The following is a 15,945-nucleotide window of genomic DNA, read 5'->3' on the forward strand; positions in this document are numbered from 1 at the left end:
CTTTGTTTTTGTAATTATACCGCAAATGGTACTTTGTACACAAACAATATTTGGTATGCATGTTTTGAACCAAAAGTAACCTATATGCCTGTCATGTATGAAAATAATATGTTGCCAAGAATTAAACCCTTCATAAAATAAAAATAAATAAATAAATGCTGTCAGTTCTATGTAACAATTGGAAACACAAAATAATCTGCGTGGCCAATTGATATAACCCAAAAAATGACCAAATGTTTGTTACTTAAACACAATTTTTTTTTCCCAATGTATACCCATGTGGTTTTATATATTTCATGATGTGCCCCTTGTAGTTTAAATAATTACCAAAAATGGTACCTTAGTTTTATACATATATCACACATGGTACTTTGTACACAATTAATATATTTTTGTTCCCAAGGAATAGCTCAATTGCCTGGAGACCACGCCACATGAAATGAAAGTTACTGGTTTGAATCCCCCTCCTCTTCTTGTGCGGATATGTCAAAAAATAACATAAAATAAAATCAATATATATTATTTTAAATAATTTTTTTTTTGAAAAAAAAAAAAATTGTTGGGGTGGCCAAGCCACCCCTTTAAGCCACATGGGGCGGCCAGCCACCCCCATTTGGCATGGGGGTGGGTCGGCCACCTCCAGACTAGCCGGTCTGGGGGTGGCTAAACCACACCCGTGGCCCATGGGGGTGGTTCGGCCACCCCCAATGGCCAAAGTGAGAAAAACCTTGGCCCTTGGGGGTGGCCAAACCACCCCCATGGGCCACGGGGGTGGCCGACCCACCCCCAGGCCTAATGTGGGTGGCCGGCCAACCCCAAGCCAAATGGGGGTGGTTTTGGCCACCCCCATTTTGGCCCTTGGGGGTGGCCGAACCACCCCCAGGCCTAATGGGGGTGGCCGACCCACCCCCAAGCCAAATGGGGTGGTTTCGGCCACCCCCAGAATTATATATATATATATATAAAAGAAATCATTAAAATAATAATAAAGAAAAATGATAGCCACTTCAGCGCTGAAGTGTATCACGGGGACAGGTGTCGCGCATGCACGCCGACACCTGTAGGATGACGTGGCTGGACGTTAGTTTTTTTCGGGAAATCAGACGGAGGTACTATTTCCGTCTTTTCATATACCACCGGTACCAAATTTGATAAAAATTGAAACTAAGGGGGCAAAAAATAAAGGTCGTAAAGCGCAGGGGGCAAATAGGTATTTAACCCTAAATTTAAACATGTGCCAAACGACCAAATGATTATGTACAAAGATAACCTAATAAAATAAGTCAGAAGGTTGACGAAATGTCTCCAATGGAATAACCAGATAACTATTGTGTGCATGTTGATGTTTATAGAAAATTTTAAACTTACAATAATATTCTCTATCAACAATTTAAAACAAGAATTAAATTTAAACAAGAGCGACAATTCATGGATTCCTTTTTCTTCCCTTTTTTTTTTAAAGAAAAAATATCAATTCAATTAAATTTAAATATAGACCAAACGACCAAACGATTATGTACAAAGATAACTTAATAAACTAAGTCAGAAGGTTAACGGAATGTCTCCAACGAACTAACCAGATAACTATTGTGTGCATGTTGATGTTTATAGATGATTTTAATTCTTGGGAATATTATTCTTTATCAACAATTTAAAACAAGAATTAAAATTAAACAAGGACGACGACTACTTTTTTTTGTTCCTTTTATTCTTTTGAGAAAATATACATTCCATTATAGAAAAAGAGACTAAAAGACCAAATGTTTAGGTACATAAATAACCTATTAAACTAAGTGAGAAGGTTGACGGAATATCTCCAACGGAATAAAGATAACCGTTGTGTGCAGGTTCATGTTTATAGATGAATTTTAGTCTTTTTGCAAAACTAAAAAATTTACCAAAAAACTTTTTAACTAACAACAATATTCTTAAAAAACAGTTATTTATATACATAAAATGCTGTAATGTTTTCCATCATATATATACATAAAATACAGTTATATCATGCCCATTAAAAAATAAATTGGTTGTTTTGGAACTTGAGTATATAATTAGTATAGGATTTTAAGAACTTTACTTGGCAAAATTCAAAATCTTAATTTGAATCAGTTTGATAATGCATGTACAGGGAAATATGGACAAAACTTGGATGTTAGCCCGTAGGGGTATGAAGGAATATAATGACAGGTGTAGAGCGTTTGTAGCATTTGCCGTTAGTAATTGTAGAACCGCTAATGGATTCATTTACTGCCCATGTAAGTCATGTTGAAATAACCAACGCCATCCCCCTGATTACGTACTTGCCCACTTGACAAGGGGTAGGAGAATGAACTCGGGATGGCGACATGCACACCTTGTTACGTGAAGCATTAGGGATGCACAGTGTTAGCGAAGACATTAATTGTGAACCCCAGGCAGTCAATGAAGAAGCCGCAAAAGGTGAAGCACTGAATTACCACGAATTGCTCAGAAGGGTGGATAAGCCACTTCATGGGGGTACTAAACATAGTAAACTTAGTGCTACTGTACACCTGTATAACTTGAAGTGTGTTGGTGAGATTAGTAATACTATCTTCTCGGCTTTGCTAGAGTTCATTACTCAATTGCTGCCTGCTTGTGATGAGACTCTACCAGTTAATAGATATGAGGCAAAAAAGTTTCTCAAGAACATGGGCCTCGGGTATGAGAAGATTTCGGCATGTCGTAATGGCTGTATGTTATTCAGGAAAGGCAATAAGGAGTTAGATTCATGAATCGTATGTGGAGAGTCTAAGTGGAAGGATGAAATTCATTTAGATGAGGATGATGAACCCATATCATCGAGCAAGAAACATCTAGTGAAGGTGTTGCGGTGGTTTCCACTCATCCCACGACTACAACAACTATTCATGTCAGAGAATACTGAGTCCTATATGAGGCGGCATGCAGAAGGCCGCACTAAGGACGGCGTATTAAGGTATCCGACCGACGGTGAAGCGTGGAAGTCATTCGACCTCTTACATCCCAAATTTTCGGTGGACAGTAGGAACGTGCGGCTTGGTCTAACATCGGATGGATTTAATACTTTTGGGAACATGAGCACTTTCCATAGAATTTCGCTCATACTAACCCTGGTTATCCCGGGCTTGAGTTCACCAGGTATGGATTTAAATGTGTACCTTCAGCCCTTGCTTGATGAGTTACAAGAATTTTGGAATGTAGGGGTACGCACATTTGATGCTTCAAAGAAAAATAATTTTGTTATGCGAGCTCAGTTGATGTGGATAATAAATGACTTCCCAGCATACGCAAATTTTTCCGGGTGGCCTAATAGGGGTGCAAATGCATGTCCTTACTATATGCAGTCGACGAGGTCTATATGGTTGAAACACGACAAGAAATTTTGCTTGTGAGGCACAGGAGATACTTGCACATGGAGCATCTGTGGTGGCTGAACAAAAGGACATTTGACGGGACTGAAGAACTAGAATGTGCTCCCAATGTGCCATGTGGAGATGAAATCCTGAGACAATTGGACAGAATGTCATTTGGGGATGAGAGCGGGGATAAGAAAAAAAAAAGAAGAAGCAGAAAGAGGGCGAAGCAGCTACTGATGATAATGTAGTGTGGAACAAGAAAAGTATTTTCTTTAGGTTGTCGTATTAGAATGACAATTTATTTCAGCACAATCTTGATGCCATGCATATAGAGAAAAATGTCATGGACAACATACTCGGTACAATTCTGGATATCAAAGGGAAAACAAAGGACAATCTTGCTGCCCAGCAAGACTTGAAAGAAATGGGTTTGAGACCTAAACTGCATCCGTTCACGGCCGTTGATGGTAAAACATATATGCTTGCAGCTTGCCACATGATGTCCAGGGATGATAAAACACACTTTTTGAGGGTTTTTCGAAATGTGAAGGTGCCGGACGGAAATGCCTCCAATGTTTCGCGTTGTGTACAACTAAAGGAACGTAAGATATCGAGGTTGAAGAGCCATGACAGTGACGTACTAATGCAGTAGCTTCTCCCTATTGCATTGAGTGGGTCACTACCAGATAAAGTGGTTAGACCTCTTGTTGAGATGTCCGCATTTTTCAGAGGCATATGCGCAACCAATTTAACAGAAGATGATATGGACCGACTGGAGGGTGACGTCTGTGTCATTTTGTGCAAGCTAGAACAAGTATTCTCCCCTGGCTTTTTCACCAGCATGGTCCACTTGGTCGTGCATCATGTGTGTGAATGTAAACTTGGTGGACCCGTACAATATAGGTGGATGTACCCAACAGAGAGGTAGAATGTGAATATATATATATAGAATTGTAAATTTATTAATTATTTTGAAATTTAAGGACAAACTAAATTGATTGGATGTGTGTACACTGTAAAAGCCTTGAGGGGTTCAAGTCTAATGTGCGTAATAAAGCGGCTCCTAAGGGGTGCATTGATGAGGGGTACTTAGTGACCGAGTTGGTGACGTTCTATCCGAGGTATCTAGATAACACACCAACCTTCCACAACAAACCCCAAAAGAATCCTAATGGTTCAAAGGGGGGTGAATACACGAGTCACCCTAAACCGTTTGACATTGACACAGATTCACCATTATATTATGTTCAACTTTGACGAGTTTCTTCAATTGCAGACGTAAGTCGTGTTTATAGCTATTTCGTGTTCAATTACGTTGCTGAATAATAAATAATTAAAATAATTTTGAGATGTAGGATGCACATTGATACGCTTAGGCGAGCATGCAATAGGGGCCGTATTACGGACGATCAGTTGGAAGCCCAGCATCATGAGCAATTCTGCGAATGATACCATGCACATGTAAGAATAATGTAGTGTTTAGCTATATAAATATATTTATATATATTTATGTCAACTAACCAAATAAAGTAACTTTGCATTTTCGATTAATTGTAATACACACATAGGTCAATCGATTGGACAATCAACGTAGGCAGGAAATGGGTCACAAATTGGTTACGCATTCTAGAGGGTCAAAGGAGATAGAAGTTAAGTATAACAGGTATGTTGTCAACGGCAAACAATTTCGCACTCTTGCACATGATGTGGAAAGGAGGACTTAGAATAGCGGTGTATGTGTACCAACCGTTGATGGCAAAACATACTACGGGAAAGTTAACAGATATAATTGAAGTCGAGTACTATGATAGGACTAAGTACGTCCTATTCAAGTGCGATTAGGCGAACACCACGAGGGACAGGGGGTACAAGATAGACGTCTTTGGCCTAGTGCTTGTCAACTTCAATCACCTTGTCCATAAGGGAGAGTTGATTACTAATGAGCCTTATGTGCTAACTTCTCAAGTTGACCAAGTCTTTTACGTGGACGATGAAAGGAATCCAAATTGGGCTTGTGCCATAAGAACTAAACTGAGGAACATGTACGATGTTGGTCAGGGTCAAGGGCCTAATGATGCAGGTGCCACCTATCACGAGTGCTCGTGTCAACCAGTGGTAACCTCCATGATCTGCAGGATGAGTTTGACCATGACAGGCTCGATTTAGCTCCGATTGAAGCGCATGTGAATGAATAAATCGTATTTCCTAGCACTATTCACATAAATTCTATTACATCATTTGTAAATTATAGTAATTAATAAGTGCATCGATAAAATGGTGTAAATCTCATTGTCAAATTTGCATGTTCCTTATGAATATATATTTGGGTAGTTATATGTATTAATTATAATATTTGGGTGTCTAATGTATTTCATAGGTTTCAATGGAACAGAGGAGTAAACATTGTGTGACTCGGGGCCCATGCATGCCAGTGCCATCTACGTCGCAAGGGTCACAGTATAATGCGCCAGATGCCGCTTATAGACCAGTACTCCCAGGTGGGACGGGGTACTAGGTCAAGCACGGGCAAGGCGGCCTCATTGGTTATTCTTTGATGTCTCCTATGCCGCCGACGTTGTCACAGTTGGGGTTTACTTCTCAGGTTCACGTGAATTGAAATTGCCCATATACTGGACCCATTCCATATGGACCATACCCCTGGTTTGGACCCGCACCATGTGGCTTTGATAGTGAGACACAGAACCTCGTAAGGCTTCAATTGTCGCCTCTAGGAGGGAGCCATATGCCTACAGCAGACGACAGCCAGATGTCGCCCCTAGATGACACCTGTCTTCTCCGGACGACACCAAGATGCCACCTCCAGACGACAGCTAGAGGCTGCCCCCGGACGACACCTAGATGCCGCCCCCGGATGGGAGCTAGCGGACGCATCCGAAGGAAGGGGTCCACGATGTGGCAGCCAATGACCCTGGGACCCTGCCTTTGCGGACGAACCAGATGTGGTTGATTTGTAAGTACATATTTTTACAACAAAAAATCCATATACATTTATATAGATATATGCTTTGTAGTTAATATGAAGTTTTAAATAATAATATGTATTTTTCATTTTTTTTTTTAATGACTAAGTATTTTGTCACGCTCCCATTTTGGGATATAAGGGGAAACGAGAACTTGAGTGCTAAAAACATTTAAATGAAAGCATACATTTACAACATATAGATTGTAACTTCCTATTTTATTATTCATGCCTATTAATAATTCTTTACAATGCCATGAATTCCAAAAAGAGACATACTATACAATATAAAGGTTTGGTCGATCCACAACAATCTATTGCTCTTATCGAGGTCTATGCCATTACAAAGAAATGACTCCGTCTTACTGTGTCATCTGAAAAGATTTAGGAAAAAATTGGTGAGTTTGACAACTCAGTAAGGAAAGTACAACAAACAAGAGTATGATATTTTTCAGGAATTCTAAGTAGAGTTCAAATAATTTAGCAAGTAAAAAAACAATTAGATGACATGCAATTATATCAAATGCAGAATGATGCATGAATCATTTATGCAGCATGTAAGTTTTAACCTCCACCAACCCACCTCCGCTATTTAATTGTGAGCGGCACACGTTACGTTTGGCACGTCCAAAAGGAACGATCCCGAAGGACCTAAACGCTCATTCTATTGTCACAGGGATGAGCCGACGGGTTAGGAACTTCCCTAGGTGAAGCCCACCCGACCGATAGCCCACACTTTTGATGTGGTTGCCATGCTACCCATATGAATCCAGATCGTAACACAATGCAGCCGTGGGGCAAAACTATGTAATATATGCACAAGTAATTCTGACGATGCCATCATTTTTCGCTCACATGGAGCACATGCAACATATACGATATGGTGCACAAATACAACTATACAGAACCTCATGAAATCATCATGTAACACATATACATTTTGAGAACCATAGTTTCATTAACTTCATTCATATGGTGTATGTGTAACTCATTCACAATTCATACTTTGAGAGTTATAATTTTATCTACATCATATAATCGCATGATTTCTCAATCACATTTGATAATAAGAGTAATATCATGACAGAATTTAAAGAGACAATTAATATAAAGGAATAAAGGAGTTTAGGAAAATCTCTGACTTTTTCTTTTGAAAAGTTTTATTAAAATTTCGCCATGGTTTTTAAGGTTGTGCTCCCTTACCTGGACTTGCCAATAGCGTCAGGGTCGACATTCTACCTAAATAAATTGCATGAAGAAGTTTAGAGGAATATTTTGAAATTTGAAGCCTAAAATTTAAACTAAGGTATCCGATAACATGTAACCATAGATCTCCAAATTATGCTACCTATCTATATTTATAAATCAACATTACTACTTATTACTACTTAGTAGACTAAATCGTCAACATTCTAGGAGTTTCAATATGAATTCATTCGGCCTAAACCACATAAAATACCCATAATCTGCCATAAATCCTCAAACACCAAAAATACTCTTAATCCATAATCCATACGTACCTATAACTGGCCAGAACTAACAAAATAGGGAAAAATCATATTTTACTAATTATGAAAAGAACCTCACTTTCATCTTAAATCAGTAAATCCAAAATATAGTACATGGCCAAAACTTAATAAATCCACTAAAACCCATTCACTGTGAACCAACTTCTACCAAATCCAAAGAGAACCCATATACAGAAAATACCCATAAACCAATCGGCCGTCAAACACTTCACGGTTATTTTGAATAAAAACATGACAATTCCCAAATTAGCCTACATCTATCACATACCCTCAACAGAAAAAACAAGCATCTCACGGCTATACTAGCCATTCGGTCAAATTCAGAAATTACAAAATTTAACACCACACACACCATCAGTTCAACAAGAACCCAACTTAGTACACATAACCAGTCCAAAACACACCACCCAATACAGAGAAACCGAGCTTCAAAACCCCACCATCGGAATACCCACACACAAAATCAGAACCTTCACCAAACACAGTGATCGAACAGCTCAAAGGATCAACCAATCAACAATCATCAGTTCCTATAAATCAATAATAACCCCAAAATGAAATCACAAGATTGATAGAAATTACCTTGAAGATTTTCTCAAAAAATCTACTGAAAATTCACTATAAATTGTGTCCTCAAGCTGCTGGAAAAATGCCTCAATCGCCGAAAAATCATCCCACCGAAAAGCCCAGTCTTGACCTGCCGGAAAACCCCACTTTGTCTCGCAGGAAATTGCACCACCTGTTTTGATGGGTCACACGGGTCACGGGCCTCTCTTACTGTTTTGTCTTTCTCTCTCCCGCTCAGTCTCTCTCTCGGGTTCTCTCCCTCTCGTCTACATCTCTCCCTCAACCGATCTCTCTCTCTCATCTCTAATCTCACTCTCTCTGTCTCTCTGTGTTTTGGCAAGAGAAGAGGAAAAACAAGGAGAAAAGAAGAAGAAGAAAGAATAAAAGAAGCAGCATTTTTTAATATAATACCAATTAATATTATATCATTAATATTAATACAATAACAATTGAGCTTATAATATTATTATACCAATAATAATATACCGATTTCATTACTAAATAATCAAACTTGTCTATTTAATTATTCAATAATATTATTAGAATCCAATAATATTTCCTGTTTTATTAAATCGAAGTTTATAAAGCTAATGAATATTTATTTTCATAAATATTCATATTTAAAATACGGGGTATTACATATTTCATTTTATATGGCTAGGTTATAATCCGAATGGGAGCGTGCACTTCCAAGTGATTTCGAACTTGAGAAAGAATTGGGTGCTCCCAGTGGGAAAAAAGATTGTACTGGAGTACAATGCTACAATACAACCCGTAGGACGCAATGCAAACCGATTTAGGAGGCATACCGGCAAGATAGTAAGGAAAGAGAACTATCTACATATGCGGGATGAATGGTTGAAGGTAGATAAGCGGATAAAGCTGGACATGTGGGTGGCATTGATGGTATGTTTAAAATAGATGTTTAAATTTACGTCTGGGCGGATGTAACTTTTTTCCCAATTATGTTTTTGGTGAATTTATCAACTTAATTGTTAAATTGTGCAGGTGGAGTTCTATCTCCCGAAAACTGTAGATCTGGAAAAGGCACACCATGAAGCGTTCTAGGATATGGGACGTAAGCACCGGCAATGGAAGCATACATTTAAAGACGCGCTTGAAATTTAACCGGGTAATACACCATCAAGCATCCATGCAAGAGTGGATGCAAAGTTTCTCACAGAACATGACACCGAAGATGTGGAGCATCTGTTGAGGGTATGGTGTACCGAGAAAAATAAGGTACGTAGGTCATGACTTGTATTACTATTATGTGTATTTTCAATCATTGTTTAATTAATTAAATATTTAATGTACTTGTGTCAATGCTTAAATATCTCAAAATGTTTATTATGTAGGAGAATGCTGAATGGATGAAGCGAATGTGAGAGCTAAATGACAATCCCCATTGCTTAGGATAAAAAATTTATGCTAGGTTCACACACAATGAGGCATATATGTGCACCAACTTGCTCTAGACATATATATAGATGTAATAATTTTTGTATCTAAATGTACTTTAAAACAAGTGTTAATGTTAATATTTTTTTTTTATGTCGACAAGCAAGTACGTATGGCACTGTTCCGACTCGAGCAGAAGCATTTGTCAAGACCCACACAAGAAGGGACAAGAGTTACCCGACTGAGCGTACAAGGGAGCTATGTGTATGCTATTGATCACCTTATTTAATATTTATAAGTTATTTGTGTGATTAATTATATATTTACTACAAACATCTGTTAGGCGTACTAACATTTATTACAACATATAGGAGAGGATGACACAGCTTATACCGAACGACCTTGCCGCTACAAGTAGCATGATTGAAGGCACAATGCAATGGGAACCAAATGACGCGTACGAACCAACAATTGGCAAGCCAGAGTACGTGGGAAGGGTTCGGCAAGTAGGGCCTAATGTTTTGCCTGTACGGGGGACAACATATTCATACTACACCCCTTCACAGACACAATCATCTGATCACAAGCATCATTCCTCCGCACAGGACGAAAGGATTGCATCGATGGAGATCGAGTTAGAGGTTCAAAAAGTAGCACGTCGGGCCTTGGAGGAGCGTTTGAGCCAGATTGAGTCGATGCTTGCCTTAGGAGTACGCCCCGCGACCCAGGTTACTCTGTAGTCCCTAGCGCCAGCAGGCGATACTCACCGCTTTTGGGGATGAAATCGTCTAGTGGTTCTGTAGGTATGATTACGTTTGTGTAAACTCTCTATTTGGTCAATGCTTTGGACTTGATATGCATATAGCTTATTTTATTAATGTTCTTATTATTTGTAGGTAATACGACGAACGCTGGGTAACTGTCGCCCCTTGGGCAACCATCTCCCTCGCCCCTTGGACAGTTGTCGCCCATTGTACTAATTGAAGAACTATGACGTTTTTTGATGACGTTTTACGTAGATGTTTTCTAATTCTGTTTTGATAATAACTATGACGTTTATTTCATGTAAATTTGTTGAAACTATTGTTTTGATTTTGAATTGTTTAATTATATTGTTTATATTTTATGAAAATGTAAATTGTTCAAATTGTTGATGGATTAATTTTTGGGGTTTAGGGTTTAGAGTTTAGAGTTTTAGGGTTTAGGGTTAACGTTTTTTTTAAAAAAAAAAAAAATTAAATGACGTGGTGATTTTCGCCACGTGGCAAAACAATCATGTCGCCACGTGTTGCGACCATAGTGGCGACGTGACTTCCCGGTCACGTCACCCCATGCAACCACATGCCAACTGGAGAGTGGTTGCATGCGGCGACATGGCTGAAAAGCTACATCGCCACTATGGCCACGTGGGCAGTGGCCACGTCAACACGTTCCGCGACGTGGTGATTGACCACGTGGCTACAATGGTGACATGGCTTAAAAGCCACATTGCCGCATCACCGCGTGGACAGTCCCCATGTCGCGACACGTCAATGACGTGGCAACTTACCACGTCGCGACATGTCAGCGACGTGGTCTTAGTGCCCATGTGGTGAAATCGCCATGTGGACACTCTAACCACGTCGCGAAGGGTCCGATTCATGACCACCAGATCAGCCACTCGGGACCCACGTAGCTAACGCAACGTGGTGACCCGTTAGCCACATGGATGACCCTCATCCACGTGGCTAACAGCAAGTGGATAATTTTTATTTTATTTTTTATTTTTTATTTTTTTGTAATGGAAGGAATGGAAATGTAATAGTCTTAGAGTTATTCTCTGTAACTAGCGTGGGGTGCTACTGTCTATCACTTGTGGAAGAAGAGAAATGATATCAAATTTGGAAAAATCTTATTTCTGAAGAAAGAATGGAGCAACAGATTTGTTGGGAGATTCGATCCCATGTAGTTTGGAAGGGAAACTTTAAGGCTAGTAGTGAGAATGAAGTCATTTGTTCTGCATGGAATCTTCATGGTTCTATTTTGAGTTAATGCTAGGAGTTTGGTTTGCTAGTTTATGGAATTGCTTCTTCTTTAGTTATGTCTTCTAGTTTTCTTCTAACTGGTTGTTGCGTGCTTGTTTTTGTTGCTGGTTCATTGGGTCCATCTGTATTGCTGGATTATGGAGCTGGGCTGAGGCTATTGCAAGCTTTTGTTGTTTTCTTGGTAGTTATGCTGCTGCTTTGCTGGTTTATAGAGCTTCTTGTAGTCTTTTGGTGTTGTTTTTCACTATTTTTGTATAGCTATTCTATTGCATTACTAGTTGTGGTTGAGATTTGTTTTTTGCTCTTTTTGTTTGGTGTTGCTATTCTCAGAAGATTGGGTTTGGCAAACTGGTTGTGTTTTGGATTATCTTAAGGTCTATATGTGATGCTAGAATGTGGAGCCATTTAAAGCAATTGATTGATGTTTTGCTGAAATTTTGGTTGTTCTGCTAATGCTGATTCTTTTGCTAGAGTCTGTGGCTATTGTTTTATTTGTGAGTTGTATGGTTGTTTACTTGTTTAGCTGGAAGCAGTGCTATGTACTTTTGTGTCTGCTTTTCTTGTGAGAATTTTGTTTTGGCTTTGCCTTTGTAGTCTATTGGCTTTGTTCTAGCTTGTTTGCTAGAGTGTGTAGTACTTTGGTTTGTTATTATAAAAAATTTTCATTCATCCAAACAAAAATTAAAGTTGGAATACATGTGCTTCCCATAACAATGCTTTTAACTTCAGTCAATCTTGTAATTAATCAAGGTCCTGCACATGCATTTTGGTTTTAAGTTTTTTCATGCCCAAACCAGTTGTCAATTTCGTCATCATCTGTAGATTTAGGGAAATCCCATGATCTCAAAAAATGTGCAGCCCTAAATTCATCATCTCCTGGCCTTTCCCTTGAGATGTCTTTGCTCCTCTCTTACATCTTCAACTTCCATCCTTTGTACATCTTTCTATCCTAGGTCATTGTCGTTTGTATTTAGTTGGCATGTTTTTTTATCATTGTTTGTGTTTAGCTGCCTCATCGTGGTTTGGGTCGGTGACGACGCAGTTGCTTTTGCTAGTTTTTGTTGGTGTAATAAGTGTTTTTGTTTTGGGAAGAAAAACATGTTTAACTGCCTCGATAAGATGCCAAATAGCTAGCATGTTTGGATCGTTAAATGCAAAGGACGGGTAAGATTACTAATGCGAATTGCATTCGGGTGTTTTCCCATGCAGTATTCCTTTTATCTCTCTCTCTCTCTCTCTCTCTCTTTGCTAAATCTTGTGATTTTAACCATCAAATAAGGACTTATGAGATACAGCTGTTCGATATATCCCCAACTTTAATTTCAATGCGTCAAGTTTGCATCTGTGTTTCCATTGCGAGGCAGGACAACTGAGCTTAATGTAAGACTTTTTCCAAAATCAAGGTGGCTGCTATTGTATTGTGAAGTATGCCTTTTATTTGGGAGACATGCTATACATATTTCTCTTGTCCTTCTCTCATCTTCACATTTTTTAAAATCATCATTAAATTTATGGAGTTTATGTGTGAGATAAAATGAGCCTCACAAATCCAATATTAATTTTCAAAAGTGAAAAGATGAGAGAAAGATAAAAGAAGTAAATGGATAATTTCTCTTCATTTGGTTCGATGAGCTGATAGGTTTTGAACCACTGAATTAGAAGCTGCAAACTTTCCAAATATCATTCGCATCAAGTTGATTTGCATCTGGACCGTTCATATTTAGCACATCTAATGTCTGTAAAGCAAGGAAGCTATGCCCATTGCCATGTTGCGGACAGTTTTACTGGAAGATTGATTGTGCATTGTTGTATTTAATTTTGTAGACAAAAAGTACGATTTTAAATCAAATAATAGAAAACGAATCGTTTGGAATTGCGTTTTCAAATTGCATGCAAGATTATGCTTTTTTATTATATATTATTTTTATGTTTTTCAAAATTTAAAAAACAAAAATGAAAAACGAATAGAACATAATGGGCCAGCCAAGAGGCCCAAGACGCATGAGCTTTTGAGAAAACGGCCATTTTTAAGATTTGGGCCGACATTGTCCTGAAAAACGGCGGTCCAGAACTGCGTTTGATTTCCTCGGCTTCTAATTCACCAAAGTCAAACCCAATCACAATCAGCGCGCTGCATTTTTCTCCCACATTTACAAGTCGCTCGAACGGACGCATTCCTACCAAAGAAAACAGATAGTCTTAGAGACCATGGCCATGGCCACGGCAACAACCAACAACGAAGAATACGACAGAGCCAAAGCGGTGAAGCACTTCGACGATTCCAAGATCGGCGTCAAAGGCCTTGTCGACTCCGGCATCACCACCATCCCTCGCTTCTTCGTTCACCCACCCGAGACCCTCTCAGATCTCAAACTCAGCTCTGAAGTCCGACCCGGACCCGATATCATCCCCTCCATCGACCTCACTGGTATCCACTCCGATCATCGCCGCGCTGTTATCGTTGAGCAGATCAGGCGCGCGTCCTCCACCTTCGGATTCTTCCAGATTGTCAACCACGGTGTCCCGTTGGGAGTTCTGGACCGTACGATGGCCTCCGTCAAGGGCTTCCACGAGCAGCCGACGGATATAAAGGCACAGTTCTATCGTAGAGGGACGGGAACCGGCGTTTCCTACTTGTCCAACGTCGACTTGTTTCATTCCAAAGCCGCCAGTTGGAGGTACCCCAAACAATGTTTTTCATACATATATTTTCTACGTTTTTTTTTTTCTTTTTTTAATCCCAATTTCACCCAAGCTGATCATGAAGGAGTATTTACTGTATTTTATAAATGCGAGTTTTTTAAAAGATTTTATTTGTCATAATTGTAATAGGGACACCCTCCAGATAAGAGTGGGTCCCCAGATGGCGGATGAGGATCAAATCCCTGAGATATGCAGAAAGGAGGTGATTGAGTGGGACCGAGAGATCAAACGGCTGGGAGAGCTCTTGGCGGGGCTGCTTTGTGAAGGGCTGGGAGTGGAGGCTAAGAGGTTGAAAGAGATGACATGTTTGGAAGGGAGAGTGATGGTGGGCCACTACTACCCGTACTGCCCGCAGCCTGATCTGACGGTTGGGCTTGCGTATCATACGGATCCAGGGGTGCTGACCGTGGTGCAGGAGAACCATATTGGTGGGTTGCAGGTTAAGTATGGTGGGGGTTATGTGGATGTTAAACCTATCCCTGGAGCTCTTGTTATTAACATTGGGGATTTGCTTCAGGTATAAATATATGTACTCTATTTAATTTGTGAGTGCTCTCAAAATTACTGTGATAAAACGTATCTGAAATTTGATCTGTACGTTCAGATCATATCCAACGAAGAATACAAAAGTGCAGAGCACCGAGTGTTGGCGAACCCCAAGAATGAAGCACGTGTCTCGATGGCGGTTTTCTTCAACCCAGGCAATAGAGATGACTTGTATGGACCGCTGCCTGAGCTAACATCACCGGAGAAACCTGCAATTTACCGGCAGTTCACGTTAACAGACTTCATGACCAGGTTTTTCAAGAAGGAGTTGGACGGCAAATCTTTGACAAATTACTATAAGCTCTAAAGCACTGATGACAAATGGTATGAACAATAATTTTAACACTTGTACTCAATTGTATACAGTGAATAAAAGAAAAGCAATTGGGAGACCTAAATTCATCAACATTCCCTTGCCCACGTCGTGGCTTTTTTTTTTTTTTCCCCGGTTTTTCGATTATTGTTTTCTTCACTTTGTTGTGTTTTATGTACCATAATCGACATGTCTGCAACAACCGTGGGAGGCTGGAAGCTATCTCCGCAAACTCACTTTGTCAGTTGTTTGTTTGCCTCTTTTTGTTTGGTAAGAAAAAAGTAAGAAAAAAAATTATCAGAAATTTTATTTAACGTTTGACTGATGGTCAGCTGTTTGGGTGTTACTAATCAATGCAGCGACGTAAACTTCTGTTGTGCTTATTTTGATTGCTGCAAAACGATAAAAATAAAGAAAGAAACTTGGTAGGGGTGTTAACGAGATCTCACTCCGATGCTTAAGTCAATCAAGTATTCTGAAAATAGAAATATAACGAGCTAGGGTTCTTGAGAGCAATGCCGTGTCC

General features: G+C 39.5%; 1 protein-coding gene across 1 annotated transcript; it reads left to right on the top strand.

Annotated features, from left to right (window-relative positions):
* The first annotated feature begins 13,979 nt into the window (after nt 1-13,979).
* On the top strand, nt 13,980-15,512 carry LOC133877259 (1-aminocyclopropane-1-carboxylate oxidase homolog 4-like). Its single transcript, XM_062315502.1, has 3 exons — nt 13,980-14,535; nt 14,690-15,077; nt 15,165-15,512. The coding sequence occupies exons 1-3, from the start codon at nt 14,066-14,068 to the stop codon at nt 15,411-15,413; spliced, it is 1,107 nt and encodes a 368-aa protein (XP_062171486.1). The 5' UTR covers nt 13,980-14,065; the 3' UTR covers nt 15,414-15,512.
* Nucleotides 15,513-15,945: the final 433 nt, after the last annotated feature.

The sequence above is a fragment of the Alnus glutinosa genome, chromosome 1 (genome assembly GCF_958979055.1).
Source record: "Alnus glutinosa chromosome 1, dhAlnGlut1.1, whole genome shotgun sequence".
NCBI classification, from domain to species: domain Eukaryota; kingdom Viridiplantae; phylum Streptophyta; class Magnoliopsida; order Fagales; family Betulaceae; genus Alnus; species Alnus glutinosa.